Raw genomic sequence first — 12,740 nt, 5'->3', positions numbered from 1 at the left:
GAAAAGGTGGACTCTCTCTCAGTCTCAGTCTCATTGTCTTGGATGTAGCCCATCTTTGTTGCACGATGGCCCTGCATGTCACTGCCTGACTAGAAATTGTGCCCTTTGACACTGAAACTGTCAAATCAGAGGCATCACCGCCCACGCCCAGTTGAGCCTCTGCTGATGATAGATTGGGTGGTATCTTGAAGGAAATCTCAACAAAAAACGCTCCCGAGACAAGGGATGAGATAAAGCCTTGACTTTAGTGTTTTGGCTTTTGGCCTTGACCTTGACCTCGGACCATTGGTGTCTTAAGCCATTCGGTACGTGGGTTATTCGTAGGCCCGCTAGCTCTCTCAATTGGACTCAACTGGGCGATGGCCTTGAAACTTAATAGGAGGCTTCCTGCGTGTAATTATTTGGCCGCTGTATAGAATTTCGAAGCCTAATATTGACTTTCCTTACACTCTGCAGCTTAGACTCATAGTAGTAGTGTAGTTGCCTTAGCAAGTATAATGGTACCCTTTTGGCTGCTTGAGCACCAGAAACTCGGCTGTGGACAGTGTTTGCAAACATCCTTACAAAGAAAGATCTGTATATAGGTCGATATCTGTGCGCGACTCAATCGTAGTGCATGCAAAGCAATGGTGCTTTGTACGGTGAAATTCTACACGGAATACTGGCTCTCACGAGGCAGCAAATAGAATGCGGCTGGATGTCATATGCACTTTGAACATTAAAATCTAGAAACATAATTTTCTTTATTCACGACGGATACAAAGCAATATGTTTAAAATTGGTGCTTGTCGACTACTCGTGCATAGGCCCATGTCTGCCTTATGTTGAACAAGGTTATTCTGACTCCGACCTTTGCGTTCTCTCTTTGAGGTGATTTTCTGAAGGCAGCAGCAACCTTGAACCCCACAGCTTCAGATCTTATTTCTGGTATAAAGTACGTCTCCTCCTCCGGACAGAGTGATTCTTTTTTCTCTTCCCAAACAATACACAAACGTCAAAGCAAGCACTACTAAGACTGGCTTTACACCAACGCTTACTTTGAACTACGAATCAATTCATTTGATACTCTCAACCATCAATAACAACCGCAGCCCTGTCTTTTAAAGGTACGTTGTTGGTCAGAAACTCCGCCCCACGCTCAGCCCGATTGGACCCCGCCTCTCAGAGATTGGTTACCTAGCAGGGTGGTTACCTAACCTACCACTTCCTCCAACTTCCATCATCATCGCCCAAAATAATCACCAACCTCACCTCATCTTTGCTTCCACGAGCACTCAAATCTTACACTCACATCTACAGATTATCCCCAAACAAAATACGACCGCATTCAAAATGTCTGAGTCTACATCTCCTCAGAAGGTTTGGCTGGCCTCTAATGACAGCGCAAACATCGAAGTCGGTATGTCAGCGCCACCCTGACGTTTCTGCTCATATCAGCCGGCTAACGATATCAACAGACCGCGTTGTCGCCGAGCGATCAATGCTGATCAAGAACATGCTCGAGGATGTTGGTGACGAAATCACCCAGGGCAACCCTATTCCTATTCCCAACGTATGTTGCCTCAAGTCACTGTTCGTTCTTGATCATCTCTGACATGTCATTATCTAGGTCAACGAGGCAGTCCTCCGCAAGGTTATCGAGTGGTGCGACCACCACCGAAACGACCCTCCTCAGGCTCAGGATGATGAATCCGACGCTCGCAAGAAAACTACCGACATCGAGGAGTGGGACCAGAAGTTCATGCAGGTCGATCAGGAGATGCTCTTCGAAATTATCCTCGTACGTTTAGTCCCCCATCCTTTTGGACCGGACAATATACTAACATATGACGAAAGGCGTCTAACTACCTCGATATCAAGCCCCTTCTCGACGTTGGATGCAAGACCGTCGCCAACATGATCAAGGGCAAGGCACCCGAGGAAATCCGCAAGACCTTCAATATTACCAACGATTTCACTCCCGAGGAGGAGGAGCAGATCCGCCGTGAGAACGAGTGGGCTGAGGACCGCTAAACTGCTTCGATCTTGCTACAGAACAAAATTGAGGGGGGAGTCTCGAACCGGTTTCTCTACCCCGATTCTCAAATGTGTTGCCGCAGATTCTTTCACATCGCGGTCGCCCAGGCCTGAACGGCACGAATGTTATGAGTCACAGGGGTCTCATTAGGCGTTAGAGTTTGGTTTTCCGGGTTGCTTGGCCAGAATTTTGGCGCGCGTGAACGCCGATAAAGGCTTCTTCAGCACTGCTTACTGCATGACGTTGCTTGAAAAGCACTTATCGAAAGAAAGGTCTAGCTAGATTATCATTGCTGGGCAGATAGAACGTCACTTAGGTTTTGAGACAGGACCTTAATACACGTTTGCCGTAATGTTCTTGTGTTGGCAATGCCCATCATGATCCGATACGTGGCAGGATGTGAAGACGATTAGAAGCGTAACGGATTCTCACAAGTGTAGGGCGTGACGTGAGTTGATTCGGCTATTTTAAGAGTGCGTGGTGCATCTTGAAGTGTACGGTCAGCCGCTCAACAAGACGGCACATAGCATCGTTTGCTTTGCGGTTCACGGGTCAAGTGGACAGCATCCGTGTAGTTCAGGCCCGTTTCTTTTTGGGGGCATCATATCTTTGCATTCCTTTTTCCCTATGACCGTCCGTGACATGCAGTAACCGTGATAATCGATAAACCAGGCATCCGGCCCATCCCCCACCGTGTGCACGCGCGTACGCTAACAACACGGTCCCATAGTTCACGCCATAACAAATCAATCCATCCTTTCCTTTAACATCGTGATACCATGCCCAAGAGAGAGAAAGTCGGGTGCTGGGGGCGGACAACGGTTGAGAACGAGTAGCTTAGATACCGATGCGGGTCTTGCGCCAGTGCCTTCGCTTGGCGTTGTAGCTATTGAAAAAAATGTTAGTCAAGTGGTCCTCTTGTCATTCGTTATGGGAGCAAGCGGTTGGCGAAGTCGTGAGTCGTCGTCGCTCGGATCAAGGGATTAAACGCACCGGATGGTGTTGCCAGTTCGGAGGCGAATCCACTGGGGCACAGGGCGGTTCTGCTTCTGCGCCTTGGCAAGCTTCTGCTTGGTTCGGAAAGACTTGTGGCTCTGTGGGAAAAAGGATTGTTAGCGATCGGGTGTTGTGAGAGCAAAGCCCTCAAAGCATCGCAGCTTTTTGATCATCAACATCAACCTCATTATCGACGGTGACGCGGCGGGGAAAATTTCAGGTATTCAGTCGAAGCGACATCGTCGATAATGAAGATTGCGAGAGAGCGTGCGTGCGTGATTCGAGGGCGTAGAGGTAGGGGCTATCCATACCGGCATGGTGACGGCGTTGATGGTCGAGTCGGTCAGTCGTTGCCAAATGGTGATCAAATCTGTGAAGTTTGCAGAGAAATGGCCAGAATCGCTTGAGAGGGTTTGAGAGCCCTAGAAGTTCGGGTGGCTGTGCGCGTGGCGCATGGAGTTACTGCCTGAGGCAGACATATATCTGCTTTGACTCGTGACTCTACTAGCTTGGAATCATGACAAAATTAGCTTTCATGGAACAGGGATATGGGTTTAGTTGATCACTTGTTGAAGTGTAAAGGAGATCTCGTGAGCGAGTCTCTCATAAGAAATAGTAAGTGATCTCTAGACAGATTATGAATACGTTTGCCGCTTGATATAATGCTTCTGCTACTTATAGCTACTGCATCAAGCAAGCATGGTGGGATAGCGGATACTTAGTTAAATGGACGGCTTGGTAATCCTAACGAACGCCTCTGTCTCAGAATGCTTCTTTGAGAACATCAATGTCGTAGCATTCCAAACATAGTGTCTGCAATCCAGGAGTTGCCATCTGCTTCGGTGGCTTCATAGATTTTAACGGCGGCAATAAAACATGTCTGTTCTAAGATTGTTCTCTAGTACGCTAAGTCCAACATGGCTGACCATAATTAATGAAAGCTCCCTGGTATTTGGTAGATTCGTTTCTGCCTTTGAAAGAATATGCTGTCGATACTGCAAGTCCAGATAAAGTATAAACAAAGTCTTCTACTTACTACAGGGGTTCAAGGCTGAGGTGGACCAGTTTATTTTGTCCAGCGCTTTGACCAACCCCATGCCGCCAAAACGAGCAACTTGTCCATCATAGACCCAGCCTGGATGCATTAACTTACAAGTCCAGAAAAGGGGATCTCTAAATTACGTATCCCGTACTTTCTACTGACTTAGTAAACATAAGTTGGATCTGTGTTGCCACGAGACACACGACAAACCATAAACAAACTTTACACTGACCGACACTTCACGACCCTCCTCCTCCTCCTCTTGTTCTTCTTTGTTCAGTCGGTGCAAGGACATCTAAACAACGAATCGAGTCGCAAGACATAACCGAACAGCACAAGATACCCCGGGAGCAGCATCGGAGCGAAAGAAACCACCACAACTTATTCATCATGGGAAACTCAATGTCATGGTTTTCCAACCTACTGTTCTCGAAAAAGGAGATTAGAATATTGATTCTTGGCCTGGTAGGATGACGTCTGTCCGGCCGTCGTCTGGTCCGAGACGCTAACGAAACGGCATCATAGGACAACGCAGGCAAGACCACTTTGTTATACCGACTCAAGGTCCGTCTACCTCGATCACTGCGCGCGCGCAGCACATACTGACCGGCTCTCCTAGGTTGGCGAGGTCGTCACAACGATACCCACGATCGGGTTTAACGTCGAATCTGTCACATACAAGAATCTTAACTTCAATGTCTGGGTACGAACCCTTAACCGCCCCAGCTTCGAAGCACACCAGTAGATACTAATACGGGCGACTTTGCAGGATCTCGGTGGTCAAACAAGCATCCGGCCATACTGGCGGTGTTACTATGCCAACACGGCAGCTGTCATCTTCGTCGTAGACTCCACCGATATCGAGCGATTACATACGGCTTCAGAAGAGCTGTCGGCCATGTTGAACGAGGAGGAGCTCAAGGATGCGGCGCTGCTAGTGTTTGCCAACAAGCAGGACCAGCCTGGTGCCAAGGGCGCGGGCGAGATCTCGGAAGCGCTGCGCCTGGGTGAGCTCCGAGATCGCAACTGGAGCATCATGGCCTGTTCGGCGGTCGACGGTAGCGGTGTGAACGAGGGTATGGACTGGCTTGTGGTGAGTATTCCCCAGTAATCCGAGATAGCGACAAGGGAAACTAATGCGTTTCTAGCAAACCGTCAACCAGGACTAAAGCCCAATCATGATTTCTTCTTCTGCCTCGGTTTGGCATTGTATAACAGACGACATGAAATGATAGTACCACCTCACCTTTCCGTCGCAACCCGGTAGACAGCGTGTGCAAGGAGGATGAGGGAAGGAAAGAGAAAGGGCAGAGAGCCGGGACGTGTTATGTGGGAGGACGAGGAGGATATATGATAGTATAACTTTATAATGCTACGGCCCAGGTCCGATCGAGCCCTGGTTACGATTCTCAAACTGACACCTTGAGTCACTCCTTTGTCGCGGGACACACGAGACGATCTCTGTTCGAAACGATAAAGACTTGTGATATATGCAGAACCCTTCTGGGTAAGACAAAACTTGTGGACAACAGCTTTTCGCTTAACAGTCTGATTCTATGTCTTGAAAGTTGATGAATTAAAAGGGCAACATAGGACTTTGAATCTTGCTTAAGATCTGGAAATCTAGGTTCACAAGATTTGACCCGGTTTTTCTTTTATATATGTTTAAACATTTGTGACTTCACCAGTCACTTATCCAAGTTGTGTAAGTCGTATCAGAGATCATGCTGGAGAAGCACGGAAGCCTCTGAAACCACTAGGATGAGGCGTGTTTCGCATGCGACTGCTGCTCAACTGGCCCTCTTGCTTTTAAGCTTCCATTGGTAGCTCTTTGCTAGTGAGTAATGATTCTGTAAAATAGGAGTTGCAATCTGTCGGGCCTTTGCACGACGAAGGGGCTCGCCAATGAGATTTTCAAACTCGATGTACTGGCTCTGGAGATGTGTTAGCAAGGAGACGGTTGTATGAGCAGCCAAAGCCACCAGCATTGATGAGAATGCGACCCTTACCTTTCGGACATCTACCAACATACTTGGAGAAACATGAGCATCGATTGGCTCAGTCGTGATGGTGGCCTCGACCATCTCATCTGTAATCTCCTGTCCATAAGCAGCCGCAGCAGCTTGGATCTCTTTCATCCCAGGCCGCACAACTTCATCGACAAGACCAGGACAAAGCTGTAAATCGCCTGTGTCCAGTCTGGTCAGAGCAGCAACCGGGTTGTATACAGCGTTGTAAAGAAGCTTCTTCCATCGCGAGAAGGTGACGTTGGAGTCGTAGTGACAGGTACAGCGCCCTCCTGCGTTGTATCGGGTTACAATGTCTTTTGCTCGATCTGCGGCGTTGCCAACGTCTCGAAAGGGTCCGATCCACAGCTCATCGTGTACGTTGTGCTCAATGGTTCCGGATTCGGGCTCAGAAGAGCCGCAGACGCTTATGCCTGAAAGGATGACATTGTCAGGGAAGGCCTCAAGGAGAGGAACCTCGATGTTGAGTCCGTTCTGGAGGAGTAAAATGGTAGAGTAACCAGTCGTAACAGCAGGGCGGATCAGTTCGGCTACAGGCATAGATACATCCGGGGTATTCTTGGTGGCACAGATAATGTAGTCAAAGGGCAAGAGGCCGGATGGGGAGACATCAGGTACAGCCGATAGGACTGTGCCACTGTCAGCAAAACAAACGGGTAGGGCGTCGAATCAATTACGGTCATGATGTAAGTCAACTTACTTTCAGTTGGTCTGAACCCCCGAACTTGGCCGTGGTCGACAGAGTTGATTGTGAAGCCTTGCTTTTCGACTATCTGATAGCTTGAGCGCAATACAGCTGTAACTTGAGCTTGTCCCCCGAATTCGAGATTCAGAGCAGCCATGCCGCCAATTCCTCCACAGCCGACAACAAGAATTCTTGCTTTGCCGTTTACTTTATCCATTTCTCTTTGTTTCTTGATTTTAATATGTAATGTCAAATTCAGTTGCAGTCACAAGTAAATAGTCACTTGTATGTGAGAGGGCGCACTTTCAATACCCGGGCGGGGCCGGTTAGGTCAGTATGAAGAGTTGCCATGATTGGGCAATCAACTACATGATTAAGAATAGTAAGCAATAGACAGGTATATATAAAACATAAGTTGCTGGTTTATCAATTATCATAAAAATACATTTTGAGCATACAAAGAACAGCTCATCGTAACATGGATGGATGGATGGTGTGTCAGGTTCAGTCTCAGTGCAACATACCCATCTTCCTGCTGGAATGCCGAGTCTTTGTCCTGCTCGCTTGATGATGATCCCTGTGACCTGGCCAAGTGTTGGTTTCCTCTCGCAAACTAAACCTGTCGAGGATCGATTATCACGAGATTGAGTTTCGCTGCCGAGGATATCTCTGGATTAATGGTAGACCATCAGTCGACTCGTAGGAAGCCTTTCCGCTTTTGGAGAGCTTCCCCTCACTTTAATCGTCAAAATTAGGGAGGACTGAATGGCGATAGTTGTAGTTGCAGGCTTGCAACTGTCACAAATAACAAATGACATGGAGGCAAGTAGGCTAACGGACCCCCTGTTATCTTCCCTAGCCTAGGCCTACCGAGTTCCCAGTGGCACAGGCCAAATGTTCTCCAGAAAATGGGTTTAGCTGGTACCTGAACCTTCCAGTTGCCAATTATCTACATGCATATATAGTCCTGTGCCTGTATGTTTTGGGCTTGTGTCAAGCGAATGTGAGACAGAAGCGTCTCAAACTCTCTCCTCGTCCAACTGCTTTCCTCATTTTCATCGTCATTATATCATGACTGTTCCACAACCTCATCCAGTTGCCACGGCTTTACCGGATGCTCCACCATTCGACTTCTTCACTCCCCTTCAATGGGACGTACTCTTTGCACTCGTCGATGGTGTTTTGCCTTCCATCACCTCCGAGTCTGCTGTAACCGACGAGCAGGGCCAGATCCAGCTACCCGATCATGAGATCGACCATGTCCTAGAAACGAGCACAAAGTCCTTGGCTGCTCCAGCCACAAGGGACAATATTCGTGCCTTTCTCCAGGATAGGCCTGCCTATGACGAGCGCGTCAGGGAGAACATCATGAGGACTTTGGCTTTCTCCCCTCCAGCGCAACAAAAACGTTTGGCCGGTTTATTAAGTCTAATGTCGTGAGTTCAATTAACTATCATTCTCTCACACCAGGAAGCTAAGCTATACTGGCAAGGACCCGTCCGGGCAGCTACTTTATCACTGGCTACTGGCAGCCAATATACAACCAGCCAGCCCATGTCCGCGAAGCCATCATCAAATCATGGGCCACCTCCCCTCGCGAGCGCTGGTCAGCATTAGCCAAAACGATGTCATCGCTCTCCTTCAAGTCATATGCGCAGACTAGCTCACTACTGTCCCAGCTGTCGGGCTACTCAGATACGCCCCAGCATTGGCAACCGAAGCAATCGTTCGATTACAGCTTCATACAAATCGAGGCTGGTGATGAACCACATGTCATCGAGACCGATGTTGTCATCGTCGGCTCTGGCTGTGGTGGAGGCGTGTCTGCCAAAAACCTAGCAGAGGCTGGTCACAAGGTTCTCGTCGTGGACAAAGCCTATCATTACCCTGCTAAACACCTCCCCATGTCACAAGAAGCAGGCTGCGCTCATTTGTTCGATAGTGGTGGTTTCATCACGACAGAAGACTCTGGGGCGACGGTGACTGCCGGCAGCGCCTGGGGTGGAGGAGGCACAGTCAACTGGAGTGTATGCCTCAAGCCCCAGGGCTTTGTGCGAAAGGAATGGGCAGACTCTGGGCTTCCCCTCTTCACATCTCCTGCATTCGACGAGAGCTTAGACCGCGTGTGGGAGTTTCAAGGGGCTGGCACTGATCAAATACGCCATAATCACCGCAACAAGGTCCTTCTCAATGGCTCGAGTAAGCTCGGGTGGGCGTCATCTCCCGCTCCTGTCAACACGGGTGGCAGAGAGCACTTTTGCGGCCAGTGTCATCTGGGCTGTGGCCTAGCTGAGAAGAGAGGTCCAGCCACGAGTTGGCTGCCGGATGCCGCCAAAGCCGGTGCACAATTCATGGAAGGATTTCAGGTGGATCAGGTCATGTTTGATGCTGATGGACAGACTGCCATTGGTGTTGAAGGGGACTGGCTTTCGAGGGATAGCGAAGGAGGCGTGAGTGATTCAGTTGGTGACAGAGTCAAGAGACGGGTCGTAGTCAAAGCCAAGAAGGTGATCCTTGCGGCCGGCTCAATCTGGAGTCCGGTCGTTCTCATGAAGAGTGGCATTACTGTACGTTTCATTGTCGGCGTTGAACCGCGATCATTGGCTAATCCATCCAGAACCAACATGTGGGAGCTAATCTGCACATACATCCTTGCAACTTCGTCACAGCAGTATACAAGGAAGAAACCAGGCCTTGGGAGGGAGGCATCATCACAAGCTACTCTTCGGAGTTCGATAACACCGACGGTAGTGGCTATGGAACCAAACTGGAGACTACATGCATGGTGGTGAGTAACAAACCCGAGATTATTGTCGAATCGTTTCTGATTTGTTGTAGCCGTTTACCATTATGTCTCAACCCTCATGGCTGGGCGGCTTGAATGCAAAGCTTCATATGACGAAATACCGTCACATGGATGGCTGGATCTCATTGACGAGAGACCGCGATGGAGGCAGGGTCTTTCCAGACCCATCGACTGGCCGACCTCGCATTGACTATACTACCTCAGACTATGATCGAGCCCATACCATGCAGGGTGTGGAAGGTTTGGCCAAGATCTGCTATGTCACGGGAGCAACTGAGATACGCCCTCTCCTCCCCGGTCTGGAATCCTTTATCCGCGACGGAGAGTGCTCGTCGGAGCATTCCCTGGACTCCAAGGGACCAGTGGCCGACCCAGAGACCAGCGACCCAGCCTTTGCCGCCTGGCTCGCCCGCCTGCGTGAAGTGGGCAACAAACCGCCAACGACAACATGGGGCTCGGCCCATCAGATGGGCACGTGCCGTATGAGCGCAAGCAGGGACGAGGGCGTGGTGGACGAGAAGGGTCGGGTCTGGGACACAGAGAATCTGTACGTTGCAGACGCGAGCGTATTTCCCAGCGCAAGTGGCGTGAATCCCATGATCACCATTATGGCCATTGCGGATTGGATATCGCGCGGCGTGGACGCAGACCTCAGGGCGTGAGCGAGTGAAGTGAGTGATGTTGGACGAAAGAGCATGTATGTGTGTATGTACTGCATTGTACCGTACTGTAGCTGGAAGCGAACTGGTATAGTTGTAGTCTGTGTGTAATGATATTGTCATCCTATCAACGACTGGGTGTTATCTCTCAGGAGATGTATGCAAGGGGGTTGGCTCAATAGAGCAGTGGCCCATGGTCCAGTCTAATCCACATGAGTCAACGACGAGCCCCCTTGCTACAGCATATCTGGGCAACGAAGTGACATTAACTCGTAAAGCAAAGTTGTTGTTTGGCAGGCATTGTCTTGCTCGGCAATTCTTGGATTCGTTGGTATTGTTTCCACTGGACAGTAGTGTCGTCTAACTAGGGCTATGGGATGAAACAGGTCTGAAGTTGTTTCCCACATTGAAGGCGCAAAAAGTGACTCCGATCAGGGGTGCGGTGCATTGAAACTTGAGCCACAACCATGTCATGTGGTGTGGCCAGCTAGCCAGCAGAGCGAGCGGACATGGATTGTTAGTGAGCTGTCAGTGTGAGTACCTACTTCAGCATGAATGTTGAGAGATGGCAAAGGCAAAAATGCTATTTACATGGTGCTGGTCATAGCTCAAGTACTGAAGTAGGTATGTACTACTATGCTAAATCATGGCAAAATGGATACGTTACAGTATAGTATCCGTACTAGTCTAGGCATCCTCTATTTCAAACCTTGCAAGAGCAACAGTCAACGTTTCAGAGCTATGGTCCCGTATCCGAGGGAGCGGTTGTTGGTGCCACGTTTTGCAGGAGACTTTAGAGTCATGAGTGAGGCTCTCTCAACGGTTAGTACTATCTAACCTGCCTCGGTTGATGGTAGCACCGATCTAGTCATAGTGTAGGCCTCCCAATGCATGTATATGGGGTGCACGCCACAAGCGAGCACAGCCACCCGGAGATCTGCAAGCCACGTCCGACTTTGACATCACTCTACTCCAACGTAGTTGTTGGTATTTCAATGCCGAGCTAGGATCAGCGGCATTAGTGGGTGAGTTGTTTGGTAGTATTTCAGCTGTTCAAGGGAACAAAGCGCAAAGGGAAAGCCATGTCACTGTTGTAAGGTAAGGGTTGCGATATGGATCAAAGTGACGATGAAATAAGGATTCGACGTCATGGGGAAGAAATACTTGGCCAGAGCGTGCTAGACAGCTGGAGATGCCACATCAACCACTGACAGGGTACCTACCAACTTCCAAGCGATCCCGAGATTCATTCAGTGACAGGTTAAGGTGATTACTTTGATTCTAGATGAGATTGTTTCACAAATGTCAGATACAATTCAAAACAATAAACTACATGCGCTACCACCATAAAATCACACTAGTTGAAGATCATGTCAAAGACTCCTTTGTTGGTGCAGTACCAACAATGTTTTGTAATCTATTTCGAGATCACACTAAAACAAATCCCAACCTTAACTCCAACCGTAGACGTCAATCTACCAAGCTAGGAGTGTCTCTAGCATGAACGCACAAACTTGTAAAATAATTTGCAATAACGAAAAAGAAAAAACGCCTTGTATTTTCTTCGCGAATACGTAGCCAAGAGCCTAAGCGGTATGCGAAAATACTGTATTGCTACCTATGAATTTTCTTACCGACTTTGTTAGTCAACGTTGACAAGTGCTAGACTGACTTGTTCAATGCCCCAACTTCAAGGGGCTACTTCCCCATTAGGCATCACATCCCTGGCAGATCAGCCACACTCTCGGACTTGTCCGTCTTGTCACCGGTCGGCTTTTGTGGGACCTTTTTGCCGTCTTCGGGTCCGCGCCGCTCCGGCCTTTCGATATGTTAATCCCGTCCTATTCTGTCATTGAGATCTCTCGACTTTGTGTTATTTTTGGCATCAGTGATCGTTCTGGTTACACTTTCAATACTGAACCTAAAATCGCTAAGCCAAAAGCATCATTGAAGTATCGAAATGGTATCCTAGTCTATCCCTTGGCGATTCGTCTACCCTATAGATTCGGATGCCACGGGACACAAAGTCACAATACAAACTACACGTACATACAATTACTCAGCTTATATCAGGCAGCCAAATAAACATACATTCGACCGGCAAAGTAAGCAACCAAATTCCAGCTGCAAGCGCCACATCTGATCTGACCGTGCATTAATCTCGCCCGCAAGAAAAACTAGATCTGCGTGTAGAACCTACAAGCGAACCGTGTTTCAGGGTCCCGTGATTTTTAGCGATCGACGTCACTGCGGCATAGCAGACTCCGATGGCGGCTACAGAGAAGTTGTGAAACATGGGGTTTCTGGCAGGCACACACACAATCTGCGCAGCCCCATGAAACAGAATGACATTCTCATGTGACTAACTTATGACGAAGACATGGAAAACTCTTCTGCAGGTTACGAGTGAGCGGCCACGGCTGTAGAACGGATGCGGACCCTCCGTTTCGGTCGTACTTTGCGTGCATGCATATTCATGCGCTATCAGAGCGGGCATGGAGAAAGGCA

General features: G+C 48.9%; 5 protein-coding genes across 5 annotated transcripts; 3 read left to right on the top strand and 2 right to left on the bottom strand.

Moving 5' to 3' along the window:
- The first annotated feature begins 1,223 nt into the window (after positions 1-1,223).
- On the top strand, positions 1,224-2,874 carry FGSG_06922 (uncharacterized protein). Its single transcript, XM_011328287.1, has 4 exons — positions 1,224-1,399; positions 1,458-1,552; positions 1,610-1,780; positions 1,837-2,874. Exons 1-4 carry the CDS (start codon positions 1,333-1,335, stop codon positions 2,011-2,013), a joined length of 510 nt encoding a protein of 169 aa, XP_011326589.1. The 5' UTR covers positions 1,224-1,332; the 3' UTR covers positions 2,014-2,874.
- FGSG_06921 (uncharacterized protein) lies at positions 1,930-3,394 on the bottom strand. Its single transcript, XM_011328286.1, has 3 exons — positions 3,325-3,394; positions 3,011-3,111; positions 1,930-2,903 (listed from the first exon to the last, which is right to left on the bottom strand). Exons 1-3 carry the CDS (start codon positions 3,328-3,330, stop codon positions 2,855-2,857), a joined length of 156 nt encoding a protein of 51 aa, XP_011326588.1. The 5' UTR covers positions 3,331-3,394; the 3' UTR covers positions 1,930-2,854.
- Positions 3,395-4,319: 925 nt separating this feature from the next.
- FGSG_06920 (ADP-ribosylation factor) lies at positions 4,320-5,335 on the top strand. Its single transcript, XM_011328285.1, has 5 exons — positions 4,320-4,520; positions 4,581-4,619; positions 4,675-4,758; positions 4,825-5,148; positions 5,204-5,335. The coding sequence occupies exons 1-5, from the start codon at positions 4,458-4,460 to the stop codon at positions 5,222-5,224; spliced, it is 531 nt and encodes a 176-aa protein (XP_011326587.1). The 5' UTR covers positions 4,320-4,457; the 3' UTR covers positions 5,225-5,335.
- Positions 5,336-5,845: 510 nt separating this feature from the next.
- On the bottom strand, positions 5,846-6,984 carry FGSG_06919 (uncharacterized protein; the record flags this gene model as incomplete). Its single annotated transcript, XM_011328284.1, has 3 exons — positions 5,846-5,989; positions 6,065-6,711; positions 6,783-6,984. 3 exons carry the CDS (start codon positions 6,982-6,984, stop codon positions 5,846-5,848), a joined length of 993 nt encoding a protein of 330 aa, XP_011326586.1.
- An 854-nt stretch (positions 6,985-7,838) lies between these two features.
- On the top strand, positions 7,839-10,235 carry FGSG_06918 (uncharacterized protein; the record flags this gene model as incomplete). Its single annotated transcript, XM_011328283.1, has 4 exons — positions 7,839-8,203; positions 8,275-9,334; positions 9,385-9,555; positions 9,606-10,235. 4 exons carry the CDS (start codon positions 7,839-7,841, stop codon positions 10,233-10,235), a joined length of 2,226 nt encoding a protein of 741 aa, XP_011326585.1.
- Between the last annotated feature and the right edge of the window lie 2,505 nt (positions 10,236-12,740).

This window comes from Fusarium graminearum, chromosome 4 (genome assembly GCF_000240135.3).
Source record: "Fusarium graminearum PH-1 chromosome 4, whole genome shotgun sequence".
NCBI classification, from domain to species: Eukaryota; Fungi; Ascomycota; class Sordariomycetes; order Hypocreales; family Nectriaceae; genus Fusarium; species Fusarium graminearum.
This window is presented reverse-complemented; position numbering and strand designations above follow the sequence as displayed.